We start from the raw sequence: 25387 nt of genomic DNA on the forward strand, positions 1-25387 counted from the left end.
TAGGAGTTGATTTTTCCATTAGTTTTTCCATTTAATAATGTAATTCTTTGGTATGATTGAATGTCTTTACAAAGGAAAAGAAAAATAATTTCATTCTTCTATACAACTTCTCATGAGCCATTTTTGTTGTCAAACAGAGCAGATGATAGTTTCAAAATTTTCCCATTGCTCTTTACTACTCTGAGAAGAAAAAATATTTAAAAGCCAATTCTGCTCACTTGTACAGGTGGGATTCTGTGCAGCCACTTTGAGTGAAGGTGTCAAAGCAGCAAGAACACAATGTGGCTATTCAGTCCCTTAAAACAATGAGAAAGGCCAAAGAATGGAATTCTGATGCAAAATATATCTGAAAAAATACGATAAAATATGTATAAAACTACAGATAACAAACTTTATCTTTTAACATTCAGCACAGACTTTGCTTGTATTTTTCAGTGGAAACTATGGACAAACTGTCCTTCAATGCAGCCTTACACATAAAAGTTGGGAAGGTTTGTGAAAACCAGGCTGCAGCCCAGGCCACACTGCTGCCTCACTCTCCTATTTTCCACCTTTCCTCTCTAAGCCCTCAAAGCACAGCATAAAGGTGCTGAAAATACACAAAAACATCAGGGCCGGTACAAAAAGCAAAAGAACAGGAAAGATTCAGGTATTTGATGGACATGGATGGATGAGATTTGCCAAATCCAGGTGTTTTCTGCAGCTCAGCTAGAGGAAAGGAGCCTGACTCATCAGCTCCATCAAAGGCAAGGTCTGGGGACGTCTGGGTGATCTGTGTGAACAGGAACCGTCCCTGCATTCAGAACTTTTAATTACCCTCACCCAGGCAGCAGCATCAGCCACTGAAATCCCCAGATTACCTTGATTGCTCTGTCATTATCTGTCTTCAGCTGCTGCTTCTCATCTTCCATCTTCTCTGCAGCTTCCTGGAGCCGCTGCTCCACCACAAGCTGCTGCCGGCTGTTCTCCTCTGTCAGGAAGGAAATGGTTGCCTTCAGTTCAGCTATCTCCTGAAAAGAAAGCAGCATGTTGAAGGTCCCCTCAGTAAAAGACATGTATTTTGCATTTTTTTAATAGAAACACGGCAATGGCAAGCTCTGCTGTGCGAGCTGGATGTTTGAGATTCGCACGCTGCACACTGGCAGGGCACGAAAGTCCACGCAGAGGAAAGGAATAGAGCAAGGCTGTCAATGACAAGAATCGCTGCACACAAAATATTTGGAAGTGTTTTCCACGGTGACATTCCAAAATATTTACTCATGAGAACAAAGCACATCTGTGATCTTCAAACTGGAGCCTGTTCCCTGTCTCGCAGCGCTCTGGAAGCTGGAGTGTGAGTTTACATTGGGATGGTGCTGCTCCTTTTCCAGGGGGATACTTTGCACCTTGATACTGCTGAGAAGAAAAACGCCCACATTCACACACTGGAATGAAATTTAAACCTGACAGTGACATTTCTGAGCTGCTGAAAGCAGCAGATTTTGCTGAGCAATACAGTGAGGACCTGACTCCACATCCAGGACCTTCATCCAGACCTTTTAGGTGATTCACTTGTCATCTGTTGAATTGTATTTGTTTTACCTTTTTCATCACTGGGGAAAGTCATAACTAACCCTGATCTTTTAGGCATATTTACAGAATTTTATACTGACATGTCATCACCCAGCAAAGCACTTAAACATGTGGGAGAGTCACTGACTTTAATGTATATATTCAAGCTTAAGGTTAAGCTGCTGTAGCAGCATATTATAGAATAATTCTAAAAGCACTTTAGCACACAGGCAGTTGAGGGAGAGACTACCAGAGTGCTTAGACTTTGCCAGGCCTCCTCACTGGCAGAAAAACATTTATCTATATTAATTACATGGTTATTTAGGGAAAAAAAATCGAGTTAAAAACCCCTAATAATAGGCCAGGACTAGTGTAAGAAGAACTGTACTACAAATGAAGGTATTAAAATCACTGAGAAAGGGGAAAAAGCCTAATTAAAACTGTGTAGTAAATTTATTTCTCTTTACCTACCTGAAAAGCCCAGGAAGTAACCCAGATTATGTGTAAAACCTACCTTTGTATTTCTGTATTGCTTTTCAAAAAAGAAATGCATATTTCAAAAGATAATACCCATCAAAAAGAAGGGTTTTTGAGACCAATATGCCAAAATTTAGAGATTATGTGGATAGGGTGCAACTCTTTAGCCAGGATTAAGCAGTGTCTCCAGATTTGCAGTTCAGGTAGTTGTTTAGAAGACACACAATTTGCAGAAATGTGGTTTTATCAGGTGTGTAATGCACAGGAGAAAGCAGAAGAAAGCAATGGATTATATAAATTATTAAGGTAACAACTTGAAGCCATGCAAAACTACAGCATTTAGAGTATGTTCCATTTTGTCATTTTAAAAATAAAACAAAGCAGCAAACTCCTCAGTATAACACAAACCTGAGATTTAAAGCTTTTACTGGGTTGAGACCCTGGTCTAGCACAGGAGTTCTGAAATCCAAGCAAGGACATTTCAGCAGGAATTGATGAAGAAAGATCTGCTTTGTTCAGTACTTTTCAGAGCAAAAATTTCTATTTACTTTGTATAAACTTCAGAGGACATTTCTTGAAATATCTTCTCTGTGTGGGTGTTAAAAGTGAATGTTCCAAGAGGCCACAGAGAGAAAGATTGGACGGATGCTGTCAGCAAGGCGACCACAAGAAAAGTTGCAATCGACCAATTATTAACAGTGAGCTACAAAAAAGCCCCAAAGCCAAGCATGTCCAAGTAACTTGGGGGATTTGATTTAAACCCATACAAATAAAGAAATTCAGACATCAGGGTGGAACTGTTTTATTGAGCCAAACAGCCCTGACAGATGATGGATGTCTTGTGTCTGCCCAGAAAGTGCTGAGGAACCGGGTCCAGCTCTCACCAGTAAAATGCCCCAGCTCCAGCAAAGCCACCTTAATTTAAAACATGTCCCCAAATCTTAAGACTGTTCTGCAGACCAATAAATATTATATGACATAATAAATGTTGTCAGTCTGACAAAATTTATTATAAAATTTAGGTTAAAAAGTTCTTACCTTGCCCTACCTACGTGTTTCTGCTGCAACAATTAAAGCAATTTCCCTCATCCCTTGCTTAAAAATTCAGAAATGCTTCAATTATTCTAACTGTCTTTAAAAAATGGACCAAGAACCATTTTTGTATTGACATTGGATTGTGTTTGGCATGGAGAGGCTGCCTTGATTCTACTCAAATGTGGGTGACAATGACAAAAGGTAAAATAGAGGTAGCAATGGAAGGGGCATTTCCTTCAGGTCTGACATTTGAGCTTTAACCATTTCCTGCTTTTCAGGTTTAGATGGAAAGATTAAAAAAAGAGGGTTTTTTTGTTGTATCTTTCTTTTTTTTTATAAATAAGGCTCTCAAAAATTACTAAATTACTAATTTAAAATTACTGGAAAGGTATTTAGGAAAGAGAACATTATCTCTATTTACCACAGAATCATGGAATTGGTGAGGGTGGAATGGACCAGTTAAAAAAAGTATCACCCAGAGCTGGGTGTTCAGGATCAGCCCAGTCAGGTTTTAAGTATCTCCAGGGACAGAGACTTTACAATCTCACTGTATGCAAATAAATGTGTAAAAATACAGGTTAGATTTTCGAAATAGAACATAAGGCATATTTACCAATGATTCTGATAAAGAAGTGTGAAAAAGTGACAATAAATGTCACCAAAACTGAGTCACAATTCTTGACAAATGTTACAGAGAATAAGACTCAAAGGAGCTGAAAAGCTGAAATCAAGGGTTTTAAATATTTTGAAGTGCTGGTAAAACAGTAAAGTTTGCAGTTTCTTGTTATTGTCTCACTGATCATTTCTGTCTAGAGGCTGCTAAGCCCTTCTTTGTAGTGTTTTTTATTGATTTTAAAAGACTATTATTGGACTATTGGCTGCAAATTCACTTTGCAGTGCAAGGCAGACATTCTGCTGTGGCTGGGAGCAATGAGGAGAATGACACCTCCACATAAATCCTTGTGGCAATTTTCTTCTTATTAAAAGCTTAACTCCTGGCTGCATCTCCATCATTTTTCACACTTCAGTACTACCTGTCAGTCAAAGTGAAAACTGAAGTATGTAAAAATTATCCAGCCTATTTTTAAGCATGTTTGTAAATTCAACACTTATTTTCATCTTTTGAGTTCTCTGAAGACCAAAAACTCAAGTCAAAACCAGTCTGCCTCCAGGACACTGACATTCCTCAAGGTACTGTTTTGGGCAGAAATGCAGAACTGGTGGGGATCAATGATAAAGGTGAAAAAACCTTGGGTGCCACCACCTTTAACATGAAATGCAAGTCCTGGCTGTGCAATGGCTCCTGATTTTGTGAGATGTGCTGGCTGATAGAGCACCTCACCTTCCTTCTCACTGCCTGAAGGAGGACTCGGTCCTCTGGGAGATGACAACGGAGATGAAAAAGATGAAATTCAGAACTCAAAACACCCACCTCTATTTTCCAGCTTAGCGCTCTGTAGTTTTATAGCTAAAATCTGCAAGAAGACACTGGATGTTTGATTTAGCAACGGGATATGACTTCTCTTGGTTGTCAAGACCAGCAGTAACTCAACTTTCCATCAAGTTCCCAAGTGGAACAGGTTCACCTGGGCTCCCTGTCTGCTGGCCACCTACCTGCGTGGACTTGGCCAGTTTCTGGCTGAACTCCTCCTCTGCCTGCTTCAGCCTCCTGTTGGCCTGGAACACAGAGAAAAGAGCCTCGTTAGCCCAGCCACAGGACGTGCACAGACACTTTGCCACCGGGCCTGGGCCTGGCACCTCCTCCACATGCCTAGCACCGAGCGCCGGCCCCGCGCCAGCCCCAACGCCCTTCTGTGGCAGCCAAAAAACCGCCAGGGCTGGCCTTTGATCTCGGGCCAACTATTCATCACTTGAAAGAGGGGAGAAATTGTACCTCTGCTGCCAATTATTAGAAAAACATAAAGAGTACTGCGGATTAAAAAAAAAGAAAAAAAAAAAAGGAGAGAATGAGAGAGTGTGTGTGTGTCTGTGTGTGTGTGTTTGTGGGGCAGGAGAAATGAATTTATCAGGATGAATTTATTCTGAACAGAGAGGGGAGAATGAGGAGAAAGTCTCAGGCAATGTGACACGGGGGACGCAGCTTCACCTGTCAGTTCTGTGTCTGCAACTGTCCTTTGTCCCATTGCTCACCCCTCCCTAGGGAAAGGTGGGAATGACACTGAAATCCACCCAAGATGCAGCTGAACCAGCATGGACATACAGCTCTTTCCTTGCTCCAGCTGGTTTTTTTTTTCACAACTCAAAACCAAACTGAAAACAAGGCTGCTTGGTCATATCAGAATCAAACCAGCAAATATTTCTATAACCCCAGGAAAAACAGCTCTTAAGGTTTTTTTTTCCCCTCAAATAATTTTATTTCAGAAATAATTTGATAATAGTGATGTTAATAAAAAAAAAGAAAAAATGCAATTTCATTTTGGGAGAGAAACCTGATTTGTACTTTTCCTGCAGAAACCAGCCCAGCCTAGCCCCACCACGCTGTCCTCAGGTGAACTGCTCGGCGCTCTCGTCTCCTTGGCTCTCAAGCTTGAGGACAGGTGTCTAAGACAAATATTTTCTTAGGGGGGACAGAATATCACGCAGCTGAGTTCTGAAGCAAATTTAAGCTGATTAAGTTTTCAAAATCTATCTGACCTCCTGCTCAAACCTTTGATCTGTCGTCCCTAGTTTTACGGCACCGCATCCAGCGCCAAGCGCCGGCTCCCTCCAGCCCCTCTTTGGGGGGACCAAAAAAACCCACAGGGGCCCCCAAAGCCTCTGAACCCTGTGTGCATCCAGCTCAGGCTCCATTTCTGCAAACTCCAGGGATTTCAGGCAGGCAAAGAGTCTTATTGATTTTCCTGGGCTATAAATCGAGGAGCTTAGAGCTGCGGATCGTCATGGTAGGGCTGGAATCATCCTTGGCAATCCGGGCAGCTCTGTAAGGTGCAGCTCAGCGTAAGAATATTACAGCCAGTTCAAAGTAATCCTAAACTTTACATGAAATTGCAATTTCAGATCCTCAATCCCTTCAAATTCCAAAATTATGAAACATATGGATGTCTCCATCTGTTTGTTGGTACTAAGGAATCTACTAAAAAAGTTATCAAAACCAATTATCAAATTTGTGCATAATTTTTGAGATAACATTATGACTTGGTTTTGTTATAAACAGAAATAATGGCAATACGCATTGGCTTGAATCAGCATCAAAAAGAATTCTGGAGCACCAGACAAATTAAATTTCACTTTTTCTCCATTTATCACTCAAAGGGGACCACAAACACTGTAAGGGCCCATGGTGGGGGTGCATAAATAAAAGGAGTGGTGACACAGCACCAGTTATCCCAGGGAGCTCTGTCCATGCTCTGTTTCTCCTTGTGCTTGGGCTGACCCACGTTAACACTCGTTCCATTGTACTGCAGCCTAGTTTCAGATGAAGTTTTACCACCACTGCATGTCATAAAGTGACTGAAACTGCCAGTTTATCTTTAGAGAAAAGAAGTAAAAAAATAAATTACAGCAATAGCCTAAATTACTGTTAGTCCCAGAAAGGGAGAGGGACTCGTCAGCAAGGCGCTGCACAGATCACGTTACAGCTGCTCTCGCTCAACTTGCCTGGGGTAAAAGTCCTCATCTTTCAGAGAAGCTGCTTTATAACCTCCTGAACCCACAGAAGAAATCCCAATAACTAATGAATAACCACTCATGAGTTCCATAAACAAATTAGAATTTGTTTGTTCACACTGAGTAGAATCAGGCTGACCTCTGAGAGACAGGACAGAGGTGATCCAAAAGAAAGATACTCCGAATTTCATTGTTTTATTCCTAACTAAAGGCAAAGAATGGATATCCTACCAGGTTACTTAAGAGGAATTGCAACATTTTATTTTATAATGGCTTTAACAACTTCCAGTTAGCAAAATATTTATAATTTTTGTCTCCCAGTCACCAACAAACCATAAATTCTTACATTTTTTTTTCCAGTCCAAAACATCTGCAGCATCTGAATTGCAGAGGTACCGAGCTCCCAAAGCTTCCCCTGGAAATAGCAGAAGCACAGCTCCATGGGCTCTGGTTGTCTAAAAGTGTTATATTGGCCCTGTGGCACTAAAAACGATGGACAGTCCCTGCAGTAACAGGGACTTACAGGAAGGCTGGAGAGGGACTTTTCACAGGGGCATGCAGCAACAGGAAAAGGGGGAATGGCTTCCCACTGATGGAGGGCAGGGCTAGATGGGATATTGGGAAGGAATTGGTCCCTGTGAGGGGGGTGATGGGATACTGGGCAGGAATTGTTCCCTGGCAGGGTGGGCAGGCCCTGGCACAGGTGCCCAGAGCAGCTGTGGCTGCCCCTGGATCCCTGGCAGTGCCCAAGGCCAGGCTGGAAGAACTTGGAGCAGCCTGGGACAGTGGAAGTGTCCCTGCCCACAGCAAGAGGTGGAATGAGATGATGTTTAAGGTCCCTTCCAACCCAAACCATTCCATAATTCTGTGGCTTCTGCTGACTTCAGCTTTTCCCTGAGGTCTGTAACACCCAGCAGCTCTTGCATCATCACAAACCACACCAGCAGCTCTGATGAAGGCAGGGACCACAATTTACAGCACTGGAAAGATCCAACTCGTGGGGCTGCCTGGGCACCCTCTCTTCCACTGCCATCTTTTAACTGCAGAAATATGAAGCTTTTCCTTTCTTAAAACCTGCAACTAAAACTAATTTAGTACCTTTTTATACAGACTGTTGCTTTGCAACCAAGGGAGACATAAACCACCTTCCCTGGGGCACGGCTACAACTTTTTACTCTTTTTTGTTTTAAGGAATGAGTAAATACACACAGAGGTGTGTACAGGGAATATCAGGGGGGATTTATATCACATTTATCTTGATAAATGAGAAGGTTCACACTGGCCTGGCAGTTTCCTGGATTCCTTCTTTTCCAACTGGCTGCTGGGTGCACGTGCTGGAGGAAGCATGAGCTGTTTCTGAATTATTTTAAGGGCATTCCCTCCCTTTCAGGTTAGCTGCTATTTCAGAAACATAATGAATAAGAATCCAAGTGGAAGGTGAACATTTGGAGGGTCAGCCAGTGTTCATTAAAGTCAAGCTCTTTTTATAGCAATGGGCAGCACTACAAATAGAGTTAATGGTATGAAACCAGTTTTCCGTGTGCGAGAAGTGGCTGCTGAAATTCCCACTTGGCAGAAGCTTGTCAGAAATATCAATTGGAATATCCATTTTTATAATGAAAAAGGTTTAAATTGGATAAGCAGCAGAGGAATTCCACTGATTCAAAAACAAACTCCTGTTTAGTTTCACACAGTTAATACATATTTTAGCTAAAATTATCTGATTATGATGATTTCACATGCAGTTATTTTATATTACAGAGGATTTTTGCATTAAAAAGATTATGTCCTTTTTGCAGTTAATTGGTTTTAAAAACCAACTGTAATTCTTTAACAAGCCTTAAAGCATCATATTGTGGTTGCTGAGCAAAACTGCATCGACTTCAACAAAACATTTCACGTAAAAATTAAAACAGTTATTAGCACTCCAGATGTGATGTCTGAATTAATGGATGCTTTTCTAACACTGCCCCACTTTCACTTTCTCCTTTCATGGAACAGAACAGCATCAGTAAAAGAGCACAGGATCTATGACAGGACCACATCACAAGAGCACACCGTGTCCTGCCCTCCTTACCAAGTATTTCTAAGCTATTTGAAGGTTTGAGGGGCAGCAAAAGGAACTTTCAGTCCCAGCTCCACGTCCTGAACACCCCCAGGTCCCTCTGCTCCAGCTGCACTCTGGGGTTGGCAGCCACGTGGACAATTCCACCCTCCAGCAACACCCATGGAGGCATTTGGGATGTCTTGGATATTTATCAAAAATGAAGCTGTTCAGAAGCCTTGAAACGTTACAGATCTGTGCATTGTGTAAGATACTGGGGTAAAATCCTTCCCTGGCAGGCTGGGCAGGCCCTGGCACAGGTGCCCAGAGCAGCCCCTGGATCCCTGGCAGTGCCCAAGGCCAGGCTGGACACTGGGGCTGGGAGCAGCCTGGGACAGTGGAAGTGTCCCTGCCCATGGCAGGGGTGGCACTGGATGGGCTTTAAGGCCCCTTCTAACCCCAAAAATCAGGATTTAGTGATGGGCTTGGCAGTGTTGGGTTTATGGTTGGAGTCAATGACCCCAGAGATCTTTTGATCTTTTCCAATCTGAATAATTCCATGTTTCTCTATCTTCAAACTTTGGAAAGAGCTCTCATAACTAGAGTTTTTTTAATATATATATATATATATATATACACACCATATTCACCAATAAAGAAGCAGCAGATTAAAGAACTTTTCTGTTTAGGGTAGTAGCTATGAAAGAATCATTTTTCAAAATGCCTGCAACTAGCTAAAAGTGGCCATCCATAAGCTGATCCTCCATAATTAGTTAGATAAAAGTGTAAGCAAAGTTAAAAAAAAAAAAAAGAAAGAAAAAATAAAAAGGAAGAAAAAAAATCAAAGGGTGGGGAAAGAAGAAGAAAGAAAACTTGCTCCAGGGAAGAAGCAACTGTTCTCTGATGTGCAGCAAGGAATTTAACATCAAAGAACTAATGTAAATGGGGCCCATTTACCTCAAAAAACAACACACCACTCCACATTCTGGAATATTTCTATTTTAAGTTTGACAGCATTATGCTTTGTACCAAAATTCAAGATTGTGTAATTTGATAGATGTCAGAAGAAAATGACCTTCAGAATGGCTAATGGTGGTAATCTTTGTTATTAAGTATGTTAAAACTCTCTGTACAATATCTGTTTAAACTTCAGAGATCAGCAGATCACCTTTAAAGTTCATCTGATTGTACATAAAAATTCCATTTGGACTCAAAGCCTGAAACATGCATTTTCCTTATGTGCCCCTAACACTGACAGTGGGTGACTTCCTACACCAAACTTCTGCTCTTTCTCCTGCTCTCCCCACCAATCAGAAAAAAAATGAAAGCTGGATCTCTGTTCAGCAGTGAAAATAGCACACACAGTTCAAATATGTAATCTGAACCACCCAAAAGACCATTAAAAATAGTTGAATACCCAAAATGATGTTAACAGAATAATTAGTCAAGTACCAAATGACTTCAAGGGTTTTGAAAATGAATGATAGAAATCCCAAAATCCTATTAATATTCTATTTTACATTTCACTTTTGGAGGTCTACAAATCTTTTCCTTTTATTTTTTTTTTTATTAAACTTACATCTTTAGGAGAAAAAAACTCTCTCATTCATGCGTGAAGTGCTTTTCATTGGGAAAAAACCCAAGAATGCATAAAAATGACTTTGACAGTACCTGCACAGAGAATTGCCTTTCTGCAGCACATTGCAGTTCTGTGCTCAATGGGGGCCCACTGAGAAACTGCTTCTGCAAACTGTGCCTTAGGAAAATTCCAAATTCCAGACTTCTCATTTAAACCAACAGAGTATTTCCAATAATTCTGAAATTCTGCAGAGGAATTAAATACAGGCATTTTTAACTCACCCAGAAAGTCTTTTGTGGGACTCCAGCTGCAGGGTGGCCAATGCCCAGGTTACACCAGCCTTGCACCAGGACACAATTATTACCTTCATCAAATGGATTTACTCAGCATCCAAATATTCCCCAGCACCACTAATGCCAATTTCCAGTCAATATTGCTGTCAGCCAGGCACATTATTTCAAACTGGCCTAAAATACCAGCCTTGCATACAAGACAAGGATTTAAAACCAGATTAACAGCCTGGCTTTGCCACATGCAATTGTTTAATGCTTTAACTACCCTTTACAGAAGACAATTCTGAGTTTATCAGGCACTCAAAGGGCTGGCAGAGAATCGTGGTTTAATCTGAAGCTGTTCTGGGACATTTTGCCAAAAGATTGCTGGGTGTGATAAGCTCAGGGCTGGGATATGGACAGCACAGCAAAGACAGCTGATTTTTGTTTGATTTACTCTCATCAATCATCTGTGAGATGACTATTGGTGAAATCAGTGTGGTGTTTTGTGGTGACAGAGATGAAGAGATTCAAATGATCATCACAGATGTCACTGCTTCTCATCTGCCATCCATCACACCAGGCAGCTGGGCTCGAGATTTCTCATTATCTTCCTATTTCACCAACTTTGGGGTCAGGTTTTATATTATGGCACAATCCTTCCCACAGCTCCACACTCAAGATGGGGCAAACCTAGTGAAGATGGGGAGATTGCAACACTCTCCACTTTAGAGTCTCTAAATCATGTTCCTGGATTACCATTTTAATATTTCCTGCTTTTCTTCTCTTCTGTCCAACCAAACAAAGATGGTTATTTAAACTGAATTTAAGACGTTATATCAAAAGTGCTGGCATGTTCTTTTTCAGAGCTTCAACAAAGAAAATGTGCAGCTACAAGGAATTATTTGAGCTTTGACAAGCTGCCTTTATCCCTGAGAAATGCAAGCACTTCACTCCTCTCAGGAGCTCGGGCTCTCCCCACTATGATGTAAGGAAGTTTCCAGAATCACTAAGAATCACCAGACATTTCTGGTACCCACAGAGCTGACACACAGCAAAACCTCGAGGGGACAGGCTGTGAAACACCTTTGAAGATGCAAGTCAAAGCTAAAGCTTCCTCCACACATAGAAGGCAACAGTCCCAAGATGTGATACTGATCCGCTACTTGACTTGGTTAAATATTATTTAACATGAGTTTAACAAAACGTGATTCTTTCAGAAATTGGAGATTTCTGAGACTCAGGCACTGATAAATCATTATTTATCAGATAAATTGACATACCTTGATTTTTGCCAAGGAGACACTTTAAGGCTCCTGAAAGAATTATAAAGGGTTAAGAATGAAGTTTTTAGATTTTGTGTTGCTGTTTTAAGTTGAGTTTTGTGGCAAGAACACGCATTTACTAAGAGGACAATTTACTAAGAGAACAATAAGTAGAAAAAATATTCTATGTATGTATAATTTTAAGACAGAATCTTTGCTATTAAATAGAAGAAAAAGTGGGAACAAAGGACAAACTCTGTATCCCTGAATTAACTTGGTATCACTAAATTAACTCAGTATCATGAAGTTAACTCAGTATTTTGAAGTTACATCATTGGACAAGAGCCCAGCAAAAGTTAAGCTACTACAGCTGGAAAGACAGACACTGAAAATACAATAATATCTCCCAACAAATCTGTGATCTGAAGCCATCAGTGCTCCTTAGCAAGATTATGTTGGATTACTTTTTGTATTTTAAATACAACAAAGCTTCCCCAAAAGAGTGACAACTTCCCACAGCCAGAGCGCGTTACCGAGCCGAGGAGAAACTTCCCAAGTCCAGCAAAGGCCCAATTAAAAAGAAAATGGAATATATTGCTCCATCATCAAAGCAATTAAAAACATAAATAAGGCATTGCAAGACTCTTAACACTCCCAATGTTTAATTATTTATCTGTTCTCTGTCCTGCAGCTGTAGGTCAGAATTAACTCCTCTGAACTAAATACAGGAGAACTCTTTTGGGGATTTGTACCTTATTCATTTTCAAGCAAACATTCAAATTCATTTCAAATTCACACAAGAACTGCAACAGTTTCACCTAAATCAGATTTTCTACAAGTTAAACACCCCTCCTACACTCAGATGTGATTGTGAAACTACTTTGATCTCTGTTCCCAAATTTATTGCTCTGTGTAATCCATGACAAAATATAATGTGATTTACTGTATCTCTATATGACAGCCCAGCAGCTGACAGAACTTAATAATTTAGCATAAGAAAAAAACCCTTCTGGCACCAAAATATACAAATCATAATTGAGGCACTTTAGTATCACGTTACAATGAAGCACATACAGACTGATCATAAGAACTTCAAAACAATTAGAATTCTTTCTCACCCATTTAATGAAGGTGGGTTTTACTCCATGACATGTTCTGCAGCTGTAAGCAAGTCATTTTGGAGCACTTTTCTTTCTTCATATTAATGACTCTGAAGGACTAATAACATTGTTTTACCCCTTCCCTATTTCCCAAACACTCCTTCTCTAAAAAAAAGAAGAAAAAAGCCACCTGCAGCTTTTCTCTATTATAATGATATGAAGAAAAAGCAAATGAGTGTAAACAATGTCTTCAAATCATGCCAGTATTTAAATACACAATTACTATGTTTTACATTAGTTTGGTCCTGATCACTGAGCATATTTTCCAAACAAAGTTATTTGGAAATCTGGTTTTTTATTGTGCTGACCTAAACAGGGATGTGATGGACACGTTCCATGGGGCACCTTTTGCAGTGGCTGATGCTGACTTTGGGGTTTTGGGGGACTTGAGAAAGTCTTTGTGCAAAAGGATGCATCATCCCAGAAACTTTCAAGCAAAGTAAGAACGTGGAGCTCGTGGATACAGGAGGATTTTCTACTGCTAATTCCAAGGAATAAATGCCAGTTACGGTTTTTTGCACAACCAAAACCACGGGGGAGCCCCAGTGGAACCAGCAGGGATGGCTGCAGGAACTGGGATCCAGGAGCAGGGAATCCTTCCTGTCACACCTGCCCAGGAACACTGACCTCACTCAACAATTCTCAACAAATCTAAGAATGAATTGGTCGAGTTGTTAAAATAAAAAAAACCCACCAGTAATCTCACATTCCAGCCAGAACCACATTGGAAAACAGCCAATGTTTTCCAAATATTATCATGTACCCAGGAATGTAAGGATAAGCAAAATTGGGAATTAGAGAAAACTGGACCTACAAGCAATCAGCCTTTCCAAGACACAAGGTATTGGGGAAAAAGGGAAAGAATGAGGTCATGATTCAACTGGGCTTTAAAAACTATTTAACAAAGCTACAATAATAAGCAATTGTGTATTACAAGATAAAGTCAGTGTGTTACAGGTTGTTTGGAGAGTGAAGAAAGGCTCGGGAAATGATTGAAAAAATAATTAAAACAGTTGTTCTGCCACTGGCAAAACCTCAGCATTCACCTTATTCACCATCCCCATGACTTCGTGAGTCTTGATCATATGAAAACACTCTGAAGGATAAAACCTGGAAGTTCTGGGGGGGAGAAGAGGCAGTGTGTGCCCAGGTGCTGCAGTGCAGGGAGGAGTGTTTGGGCACACACTTGAAAAAGGAAGAGGAGACAGAGACAACAAAAAAACCCCACCTGTGAATGCTTCTTCAACAGACACTTAGATGAATTCCAGTTGGTTAAAAACCCACTAAACCCTAAAAAACGCAGGCAAGCTTCCCCAACTGCCCAGCTATCATTGATATGACAGGACATGAGTAAAGTGTGCTGAAAGATGGGCCACATGATTGAGCTTTAATTTTAATCATATCAGTTCTTGCCCTGCTGAAAGCCATCTTTTTAATTCCATATTTTGTCATAATTTATCATTTAGCTCTTGTCTGGTTCTCATTTCTTAACAGCACTGCTTCAATCATTTTCAGTTTTAACCCTGTGGTGCTATTTGTGAATGCAAATAATGGTGCTTGATCTCCCTGCAGACATTAATGAAGATATTAAAAAGTGAGCCTGTTGCTCATGGGTGCACATTTTTTTTCCCCACAGTGACAGTTAAACCAATTTCTTCTGGAACTCCTAACTCTGGAACCATACTCAAAAATACAGCTGATCAGCAGAGATCTGACTTCTTGTTTTCTGGATTGGTTTTTTGGAGTTTTTATTTTTTTAAGGGAGATAGGACTCTGTGTACAGTAACTGTGTGAATAACTGCAGCTCTTGCTTTGAAACATCTCCAGTAGGGAGAGTGCCATAAATTCTGTTTAGTGCTATTTGAGTGAAATATCCCTGAGATGATTCTACCATCTTTTTCTTCATGTTTGGCTCTGTTGATTGAAGACTCTTCCAAATGGCTCCCCTGAGGGATGATGCAATTCCTGTGACCATGTTCCTGGTCCACCATCATCCCGCTTTTTCTTTGGAGGAATAAAAAGGAGCAGTGCAAAAAGGGACACACTACAGAGGAAACAGGTTTTAAATTGATTTGTTGAAAGGTGCTATCAAGACAGATTAAATAATCTGCATTCTTTGTGCTAATATACATTAAAAATATTTCCTCTTCGTGAAATACATTTCTTCTTGATCTTTGGGCGTTATGTTTTGCTTTTATTTGATATTTTGGCATCATGTTTTGCTTTTACTTGATCTTTTGCCACCACATTTCTGGTTTTGCTAGATTTTCTTCAACAAAGCCAAATATACTGCACTCATTTTTATTAATATTGGTTGTTGAATCACTATCTCTGTGTCAGAAACATTCAAGAACCAAATGTAATTTAATGTACACAGGCTCCACAAAACAAAAACAATAAAAATATTACTGCTCTGGAACACAGAGATAATATCAGAGACAATAGTTCTTGGATTTTAATGAAAAAAATTAAGAGACTTGGGAAACATCCAACTCTTCTTGGTAAGAATTGGAGGGCTCTTTAAATTATTCATAGCTGGGGCCTAAGCTAAATAATTGATGCAATAGACTCAAAACAAGTTTAAGAAAATGGTACATCTACACGTGGTGGGGATCCTGCCTGCATTCAGCGAGGACACAAACAGGTCTGCATTACAATTAGACACAATTTAATGAGATCATTACACTTGGGAGGAATACACATCCACTTTTTATGGCTGACCTGTTTGCCCCCATGTAAATAACCAGGGAATCACTGCAGTGAGTGTGAAAACAGCTCCTCTGAGTGCTCCCACAAACAAAGTTATCTGCAACTGTGGCTTCAGTCTCCAAGTTAATGAAGTGAAAGGTGCCAGATCAAAGGTTCCATGCAGCCAGTTCTCAGAAGGTCTTAGGGACAAAGATGGAACCATTTTTGGTGCTAATGAAATGTGGAGTTGGCAGAGAAGAAGCAGAGCTGGAGAGACAGGACACAGAAATGGGAACACATGGAAGGCACAAGATGCTTTTACTTTAGGAGCAGAAGTAACTGTTTAGGGGAAACTCAGTACTTTTAATCAAGTATCTCTTGGAGCATCTTTCATCTCAGAAGATGTCATATTCCTTCCCTTCATCTTCTATCTCTTTGCCAGTGCTGAACAGTGTGACATCATCTGCAACAGTGCCAGAACAGATACTGTGAATCACAGATATTCCTGCCTATGCAGCATGAAAATATGCCCAGGGAGCTACATCCAACTGGGCTGCTCTAGGGCTGTGCTGGGTGAGGAATTAATCCAGCATCACACAGCCTGATGCTGAAGGAGGGACTGAAATGTTCCCTGGGGCACATTATCAGTACCTTATTTGCAAATTATATGCAATAAATTGCTCAGAAAATAAGTATCCATCTACAGGACACTGTCTGAAGAGTTTTGAAAAGGGCCCCATTACAAAAACATTATATTGCAATAAAACTGTTATATAGAAGAATTATTCCTAATTAAGGAAGTGGACACTTACAGAGTGACTTTAATTTTAAGGTCCTCGAGTATCTGAGTTTTATGTGGAATTCACACCAGATAGAGGTGGAGTGATTGTACCAGGTAAAAACTGTAAACATCAGATTTGATTTAAAATCACAGAAATCTCAGAGTACATCTAACATCAACATCATTAAAGTTCTACAAGCAGGATCTGCATGGCTCTGGCCAGGTTTTATGCCACTTTGGTGTCCATCACTCCAGAGGGAACCACTTCACAGCTTCCTTTCATCAGAAGCAGCCCCAAATATAAAGTGTTTAACTCAGTTTTTGGGGTTTTTTTTGACTAAAGATTTGTCCTAATATCAAATTTCATGTGTGCTCAGTACAGTCAACACACAAAAATGTAAATTACTTCTCCACAAGAAAAGCAGCACTGACAGAGAATTAGATGTTCCTGGAACCTGCATAAACCTTTAACAGAATGAGTCAAAATATCTATTTAAATATAGAAAAGAAGTCAATAAAAAGCTAAATGTTGAAAATTATTTAGAGAAGAAAAAAAAACCCATCATCATCTTGTCCCACTCCAGTTTACTCATGTGTGCTGCTCAAAGGGAGCTTTTTTATGAGATATTTTCAGTGTTCCAAGGTTGCTTCCTTTGAGCATTGTTAGCCTGTCCAGCGCTCTGCTCGGGCCGTGCTTGCTGAATGCTCATTTCCTCTGCCAAGAAAATCCCACAGAAGGCTGCAAACGGCCAAGCCCCACATCTGCACACACTCAGACTTTGTCTCCTGCCTTCAGCCATTCCTGGCAAAGCTGGAACTGCTCCGAGCTTTGTGCTCTCCCCTGGCCCTGGCTGCCCATCGACCTGGAGCACACCTGGCCCTGCCCAAAGCAGGAGCCAGAGCACCAGGGCTGTGTTTCCCAAAAACCCAACAATCACGGCAAGCCTTGGGCTGGAAGGGACCTTAAAGCCCATCCAGTGCCACCCCTGCCACAGCAGGGACACTTCCACCATCCCAGGTTGCTCCAAGCCCTGTCCAGCCTGACCTTGGGCACTGCCAGGGATCCAGGGGCAGCCACAGCTGCTCTGTGCCTCACCACCCCCATAGGGAACAATTCCCTCCTAATAGCGTGAAACGCTTTGCAGAAAAATGATCCTAAAACTTCTCTCAGCTCCACCAGGTAAGTACAGAAAATGCTGAACAACCCCTGCATCTTACAGCAGCAAAGCAGGAAAAAAGGTGCACAATCCTAACAATGTCCCAGGAATCTCCACCAAACACCAGTCCTGAGAACCCCGAAGTGCTCAGGAACTGACATTACAATAAACAATGTCCCAGCCTTAAAGATGGGATTTTTAAGCAACAGAAAATTAAAGACCTCAGTAAATCATGTGTCCCTAAGTATCAAAAAGATGTCTACAAACACCAACAAATATTGAAATATTTAGTGTGCCTGTAATGAAAACTCTTCCTTCCTCTGTCTCTGCTCCTCTCTCTTCTCCTTCTCGTCCCCAGAGCAGCAGGAGGGCAATGCCAGAGGAATCCTGGATCTTCTTCACCCATTTACAGTTCTGGTTTCTTTGTCATTGAAGTATGAATCATTTCTTTTCTATTTCCTCATGTTCACGTTAACAACAGTCCACAATGACACAAAGCAATCCACACAGAAATTAACATTATTCCCAGAGCAGATCACAGAGGAATGAGATCCCTCACTTGAGAATGGAGTGACCTTCAGAAAATCTGGCCAGTCACATGTCCCACGCCTAAACTGCAAAATTCAGCTTCCCACTGGATTTTTAAGCAATCTTCACAGAATTGGCACCAAAAAAAGTTAATTTAGAGAACAAATTTTTCTCTCATATTGCCCTAAATTTCCAGGTAACAAGATCTGGTAGAAAATATTTTCAAAACCAAATTTCACAGCTCATGCTGCAATTAAGGTGCTTTTTCCCCCCGATGGATAAAATCATCTTCATCAAGGTTCTGTGGACTAGGACCAAGATTTGAACTAAATTAGCTGAAGCTGCTACTTTTGAGCTTTAAATGGAGTTTGCCCTCTAAGCTACTTCGAATTTCGGATTTTGTGGCCAATTTCCACAGTTCTACAATTGCAAGACAGAAATGAAACAGAATGGGGAATGGAGATTTGAAGGTAATGCCAGGTATTTTCACATGTCTGTGAAAGACTTTTCAACAGAGATACTTTTTTCTTTTCCCCGCCTATCTTTTACTCAACATGTGCTCTTCAGATTAGGGTAAAAATAGGGAAGTAGGTTAAAGAAAAAAATACAATAGCAGTTAATATAGCTTAAAATTAGCAAATTTTTTGAAAAATAGAAAAAAATCCAACAAATTAAAGAAAACCAGTATTTCTGACAGAAATGACAATTCAAGACTATTAGAGATATTGCCCTATGAAGGATTATTTGTAACTTTAATTTGAGGATGTAAAGAAGTTAACTTTTCTTTTGCTATACTACACATGTAAAAAAAGATCAAAGAAAGAAAAGAATTGAGATTCAAATTCCATTTTTAAGCAAAAATGACAATGTCTTCCTGAGTTAAAATTAATCCTTTAATGATGAATTTCAAAGGTTTAAATACTTTCTGTGACCTTGGCTTTAAATAATTATGCCAAGCAGAGCTTTCCTTACATTCAGAAAAGATTCTGAATTGTTGATCACAGCCATTTTAATGGCTTCAGGCTGGCTGATTTCCAACATAATCCTCCGAATGCTCTTTAAAATTACAGACCAAGAACCTGACGCAGGTAAATGAAATGTCACTTGCACAAAGGCTGCTCAAACACTCCATGCAGATTGTTAATTTGTGCCACTGCACATCCCCTTGCAAGAAAATGTGTGATTTAGTGCCTTAATGCAATGTATAAAAGAGACTTCAACAACTATCTGCTTACACATACGCAGAGTCTACCATAAATATTAAGTAGGGTTTTTTTGGCTTTTGAAATAAAACTTGCATGTTTTACCTTCCTAATGGGGGGAATACTTGAATTCAAGACAGGGGTCCAAGGGATGCTCAGCAAACAGTGGGCAGTGACCCCACAGAACAGACTGGGAGGGAAGCCTTGATCAATCTGAAACATTAATTTCTATTTTCAAATCTTACCAGAGTCCTTTCTCACCTGATGTATCCCACAGACAAAATTAGACGAGCCACTGTGAGCAACCAGACACAATTTCCTTGCACCCTGAGCCTGAGTTTTCCCCTCCTTAAGAGCTCACCCTCTTTTTAAGGGAGAAAAAGCTTGGCTAGGCAGAACCACCCTTTCCACTGTCTCCACTCCAGCAGAGGAAGATCAGCCTGCTCCTGGCTGGCTTTACCTGTGAAATCACCTGTGTTTTTAAAGTGCTGTTGGCTCCTGAGCACCTCCTGGCACCTTCCATCCCTGCTGGAGGTGCTGCCCAGCCCCAGCGTGTCCAGAGCAAAGCTTTCCACCACAGAACCCCACACTCGTGCTGGGACTCTGGCATCCCATGGTCTGCATCTGTTTTATCAACTCATGTGATCCCTAAACATTTTTCCTTAGGGAAACTTTGCTCAGCTGACCTTTGGGGTGCTCACTCCCCCTTTGCCCTGCAGAGCTGCTCTTTGTGAATCCCTCACCTTCTTCAAGGCCGCCTCTGTCTCTGCCGTGTGCTTCTTTTTCAGGTCTGATATCACTTTTTCCATCTCCATCTTCAGGCTGTTGAGTGCTGCCTCCTTGTCTCGAGATGCCTTCAGCTTCTCCTCGTCCCTCTGGAAGCTCAGGTCCAGCAGCTGATGGTTCCGCAGAGCGTTGGCCTGGATCAGCTCCTCCCTCAGCTTGCGGATCTGGCTCTCCAAAGCAGAGATCACCTGAGAGAAAGAGCAAACAGAGTGACAAACCCCAAACCTGACGCTGTTGAGGCAGGACGGGAATGAATAGACTCTGTTTAGAAGGTGAGAGAATAGAACTCTGATTTATTTCAAAATACATCACTCTCTTATACAGAGCTTTGTGTAGACCAACTCTATTGGTCCTGATGTGAAAACACATCACACTGTTGGTGTGTAGTGAATGATGTACAGCAGCAAAACTTAGCTATGAACAATGTGAGCAACAAGAGAGATAAAGAACCTTATTTACATTCTTCTCAGCAGTTTCTCAGGCTTCTGCCTGGTTAGAAACTTTCTGTTTCTCTCTGACAATACCCACACAAACCCACAACACAAAACCCACTTGGTTTCCTCCAACAGGCTGTCACCTGGGGGTGGAGCAGACTCAGAGGATGCTCTGTCCCTTTTCCTGGCCCCTCTTCTTGCTCTTCCCTTTCTCCTCCTGCACACGGATAAATACAGCTCCTCCTGCCCACAGCCCTGGTGATATGGACACTTTTGGAGGAGAAATTGAGCTTGAGGCATATAATCACTACATATCCTACCCATGCCTTCTATTTTTATCCTTAAGAAGTGACCTGCATCATTCTAAAGAGCTATCAGAGCATCATCAACAATTTATCAACCACTGCCTGCCTCCAATGGGGGAACACAAAGAGGGAGTGATGGCAGTGGCAAGAATAAAGCTGTGGTACTCCTTGTTGAGTTTTTGGTTTTTTTTTTTTTTTTTCCTTCTAAGGTCAGGGTCAGGATTAAATGTGCAAGATGGTATTTCTTGTTTGGATTTAGATGTTTATTAGTTTTTATTTATATTACAGTCTCATAAATTGTGAGTTTTACAGTACTTTAACAAGTTAAAACTGGAGACATATTTCTCTTTATATAAGGCTTTTTAAGGATAAACTGTCTAATTAAGAATTTATTAAATGCTTTAAAAATTATTTTCTTTAAAATTTATTTTTATTATTAAATAATTAAATTATTTTTATTTAAATTACTTCTATTTTTAGTCTAATAACTAACTACTTGTGCTCCGCAATGTGGACCTTTTAATCTAAGTACACAATTCTACTTGAATTTATGGAGAAGAAGGCAAAGAGGAAGGTAAAGAGGAAGGACTAGCTTCTGTCCTAAAATTTTTATCTTGCTTCATATACATTACTAGATTCTAAAACCTTAAACTCTAAGTTTTCTACTATGTGATATTACACACTTCTATTCAAACTACACACCCATAATCCCAGTTCTGTCATTCCATTTTGGAAGTCTTCCCTATGGCTTCAGGTCAAACGCAGTGTTCTCTTGGGGCTCAGTGTTTGTCAGTATAGAAAGTCTAAAATTCTCAGTAACCAGGGTTCTATCAACTCCTAATTCCACAGAATTCACTCTGCTACTTTACCACAGGAGTAGATACACATCAATTACTTCAGATTACACTTACTCTCACTAGTTGCTTTTCTAATTCCATTTCCTCTGTGGGTTCTTCACTGGGGTACAGGAGCATCACATCTGGGACATAAAGCACTGTCCTTACAGCTAAGTGTGATGGATGACACTGAAAGCACAGCTATGTGTTCATTCCTAAGTGCAATTCTGAAAATCAGCACTTTCACTACAAAACTCACACAGAATTTCCCTCTGTCTCACAAGAAACTTCGCAGTTGCCTGGAACTCTTTCACAGGATGTGACAATACTGAGAGCAGAAATTGATGTTCTACCAAGGAAGCACAGGTGACTCAGCTCAAGCTTATTAAAGGTTTCACAGGAAAATCTGAGGAAAAGCAGTGTATATTTAAAGTTCCCATTGTCCTGGAATGCCAGTTTCTCTCCAACTACTATTTTTCTTCTTCAGACATTTTTAATACGCTGTCTGTACTCGGCTACACCATTTATTTGCAGCCTCTGAGAACCACATTAGTACAAAACTCTGAAAAGGAAACATTTGTTTCTGACCAAAGCTGGGACATGAATGACTATCAGATCTACTGCCTTGTACATTAATCTCCCAAGACAGATTCCTATAAATACTGTGATCTGAGAGAGGGGGAAAAAAAAAAAAAAATCAAGGCTTGAAAGTTTGCCTATTTTTTCAAGCTATTTGAACTATATAGTATAATAAAAGACATCATCTCCCTTCAAACCTTCAGTTTGTCCTTCAGCTATCCCAGCTGTAACATGCATTAAATAATATCAACCATCTCAGAAACTTATTCTGCTTCCATGCTTTCTTAATTAGTCACTGGCATTAGTCCCCACTATGTCAAAGGTAAGAGTGTGTGTATGGTGGAGAAGGAATGAGCACGTCATTTGTATACAGAACTCTACCACAGGCCACATATTTCAGCCCTATCAGCATTATCCCAAACATATGTTTCATATACTGTAATCTGTGCTAGATCCTTTCCTTCCTTTCCTGAGCTTTTCCTCTACACATGTTTAATTTCTTTTTAAATCTGTATACAGAATAAAAATGTAAAGTAAGTTTCAGTGTATAATTATAATCCACAATGTACTTTTGTAATTCTTTCGGAAAATGATTTCATCTCCAGATCACAAGAACATGACAGCCTGCCTGGCTTTTCTTTAACCAAAGCAGCACTAACTCAATGAAGATAAGAGCTGCAATTGCTGATGGGTGATATGGTCTGAGTTCCAAACTGACACACTGAGAATTTGGGGTTTTTAACAGCTGCCCCAGTGCAAGTCCTGCCTGAAATAGCCACAATTATCTTTTAATCTATGAGAGTTCTTTTTGAAAGCTCATTCCCCTACTCTCCTTTTTTTTTTCTCCTATTTTAAAATTAAAGACTTCCTTTAATTATACCCTCAATACACACACATAAGTGAAACTAAGAAATTACATTGCTCAGAAGTTCCCTAAAAAGTTTGTTAAAATATTTAGGATAAGAAATCAAGGCTAACTTTTTATAATACAAGGAAAATTAATTGACAAATGACACTACAGGCCAAAATAAAGACTGGGTGAATTCCTGTTCCATCTTTTAAGCCTTACTTCCTTCTTTATTCAATGGTTCTTACACAAAGTCATTAGAAAATGAAACACAATCCAGTGTTTTCTGTAAGGGGAAAGTAACAGCTCCCAGCCTTCAGAGCCAAAACTGGGGACAGCTGAGAGTGAGCTGAATGTTATAGGTAAAGCAACGGTAATTAATATGCAAAGGAGCATTAATGTTGGACCTAATAGATGGCAAAAGCAGATTTGGTTCTATTAGGGAAGAAGAAAGACTCTGAAGACGGGGTGATGGCAGCGAAACTAATATGATTAAAGGAGTCCCTCTGGAGCAACTTCACTGCGAGTAAGATGATGTTAAGAGACATCTAATCTCTCCAAAGTGACTGGAAAAAGCTTATATTGGGGATCACAGACACAGTTCTTGTCCATTACTTTCAAATAAGTCCAGTTCTCACAGGCAGATTAGTTTTTCCCATAAACAAAGTCAGTGGCAGAAGCAGCTTACGCCCAACTCAGCGCCTGAGACAACTCTGTGTGACACAAACATGTCCCCACTGCTGCAGGAAATGAATCCCAAACTTTCCAGCACTAAAACTCTGCTATTCCACATGCCAGGTTTAATAAACTATCATTACACTTAAATGTAGGCAAATTAGGGAATAAAAAAAAAAGCCCCAAGATGACTTAATTCTCTGTTGCGAAAAATCCATGAAATACAAAACTTCTGAGCAACTGTCTTTTCTTAAGGATTCTGTGGGAAAATAAAAGCTGCAGTTACAAAATCTCACTTCTCAGGCTCCAGATCCAAAGGCAGGATGGTTTCTTTGTAACACTGAGTCCTCTTTCTCAGTCTTGGTTTCTCAAATTCTCCTCTGGCTGCCCAAATCTCTGTTTGGGAACCAAATGGTTTGTATGGTCCAAACAACTGCTTGAGTACAAGAGCTGCTGTTAGAAAAACTCACCTTAAACACCCCATCTAAGCAAATCTTTATTGTGCTAAATGAAGATTAAATATAAGAAATAAGGGCTGACAGTATGTAATGGACTCAAAATGTTACTGCCAGTTGCTGCCTTTTCTGGATCAAAGTGTTGTAGTCTCTATTTCAGTGGTGTGGGTACAAGCACATGAAATAAGAGAGATCTGTATCTATTTTAGAAAGGATGCAGAAGTCTGTAGCAATTCCCAGGATGGACATGCCACAGGAACATGTCTCAGACAAGGAAGCATTTTGTAAAATGACCATTAATCCACATACAGGACAACAAATAGAAAGACAACACCACCTTACACAGTTTCCCAAATGGAACAAAAATACATAAACTGTGTGACAGAGATTTCATAAAGGTTTATGTGACATATTTGTATGTCCCTTAGATGAAGGAACTGCTGGCCAAGGTGACGATTTCTATTTCTGTTTCAAAGAAATAACTTAGAATTCTAACTAAGAATATCTGTGCTGAAATAGTGTCATAAAAAGGGTGGGTCATAAGCCCACAGCAATTTGCCTGCAGGGAAAAAATAGACTTGAAAGAAAAAGAAGGTTGGTCACTCACTTTGGCCTATTTAAAATGCCAATAAATGTACTGCGTGTTATTTGGAAGGAAAACATGTGCTCTTAATTTTAAAAAGTAAATTGCATAAGAAAATATAAAGTTGGCAAAAAGTTTAAATTAAAATCTGTTGCTGATGTCTGAAACTCTGTTCCACTTACAGGCAACAGGGATGAGAAATGGACCGAATGACTACGGCCTAATTAAAAACAATAATAACACAAATTCCCTTTATTTTTCCAGGAGCTGCTGCTTCACCCCCATGAAGCATTTCCTTGGATCAGTTTCTGAGGCAGAGGCTGGAGCATCTCCACCCTGACGGGATGAGCGCACGGACACACGGACCACGTCCACCCAGCACCACGCTCACCGCGCTGGCCAGGGCAGCTGAAAGTCACGAAAACAAGGCAGAGGAGGGTTGAGCTGAAATGCACTCCTAATTCGAATTTATTCCCCGTGGTGCAGGTCCAGAGCAGCTGAGGTGCTGCTGCAGCGGGTTT

General features: G+C 40.4%; 1 protein-coding gene across 12 annotated transcripts in view; it reads right to left on the reverse strand.

Moving 5' to 3' along the window:
- Window positions 1-25387, reverse strand: part of CEP112 (centrosomal protein 112) — a 185777-nt gene that overhangs the window by 66713 nt on the left and 93677 nt on the right. For all 12 annotated transcript variants that reach the window (XR_014949296.1, XM_077787393.1, XM_085556674.1 and 9 more), the window contains 3 exons: window positions 20110-20340; window positions 4678-4740; window positions 861-1010 (listed from right to left, as the gene is read on the reverse strand). Coding sequence is in view for 11 of the 12 variants with exons in the window: in XM_077787393.1 (XP_077643519.1) it covers window positions 861-1010; window positions 4678-4740; window positions 20110-20340 (444 nt within the window). In the remaining variant the exon portion in view is untranslated. The remainder of the gene's footprint in view (window positions 1-860; window positions 1011-4677; window positions 4741-20109; window positions 20341-25387) is intronic.

This window comes from Lonchura striata, chromosome 18 (assembly GCF_050655825.1).
Source record: "Lonchura striata isolate lonStrDom1 chromosome 18, ASM5065582v1, whole genome shotgun sequence".
Taxonomy (NCBI): Eukaryota; Metazoa; Chordata; class Aves; order Passeriformes; family Estrildidae; genus Lonchura; species Lonchura striata.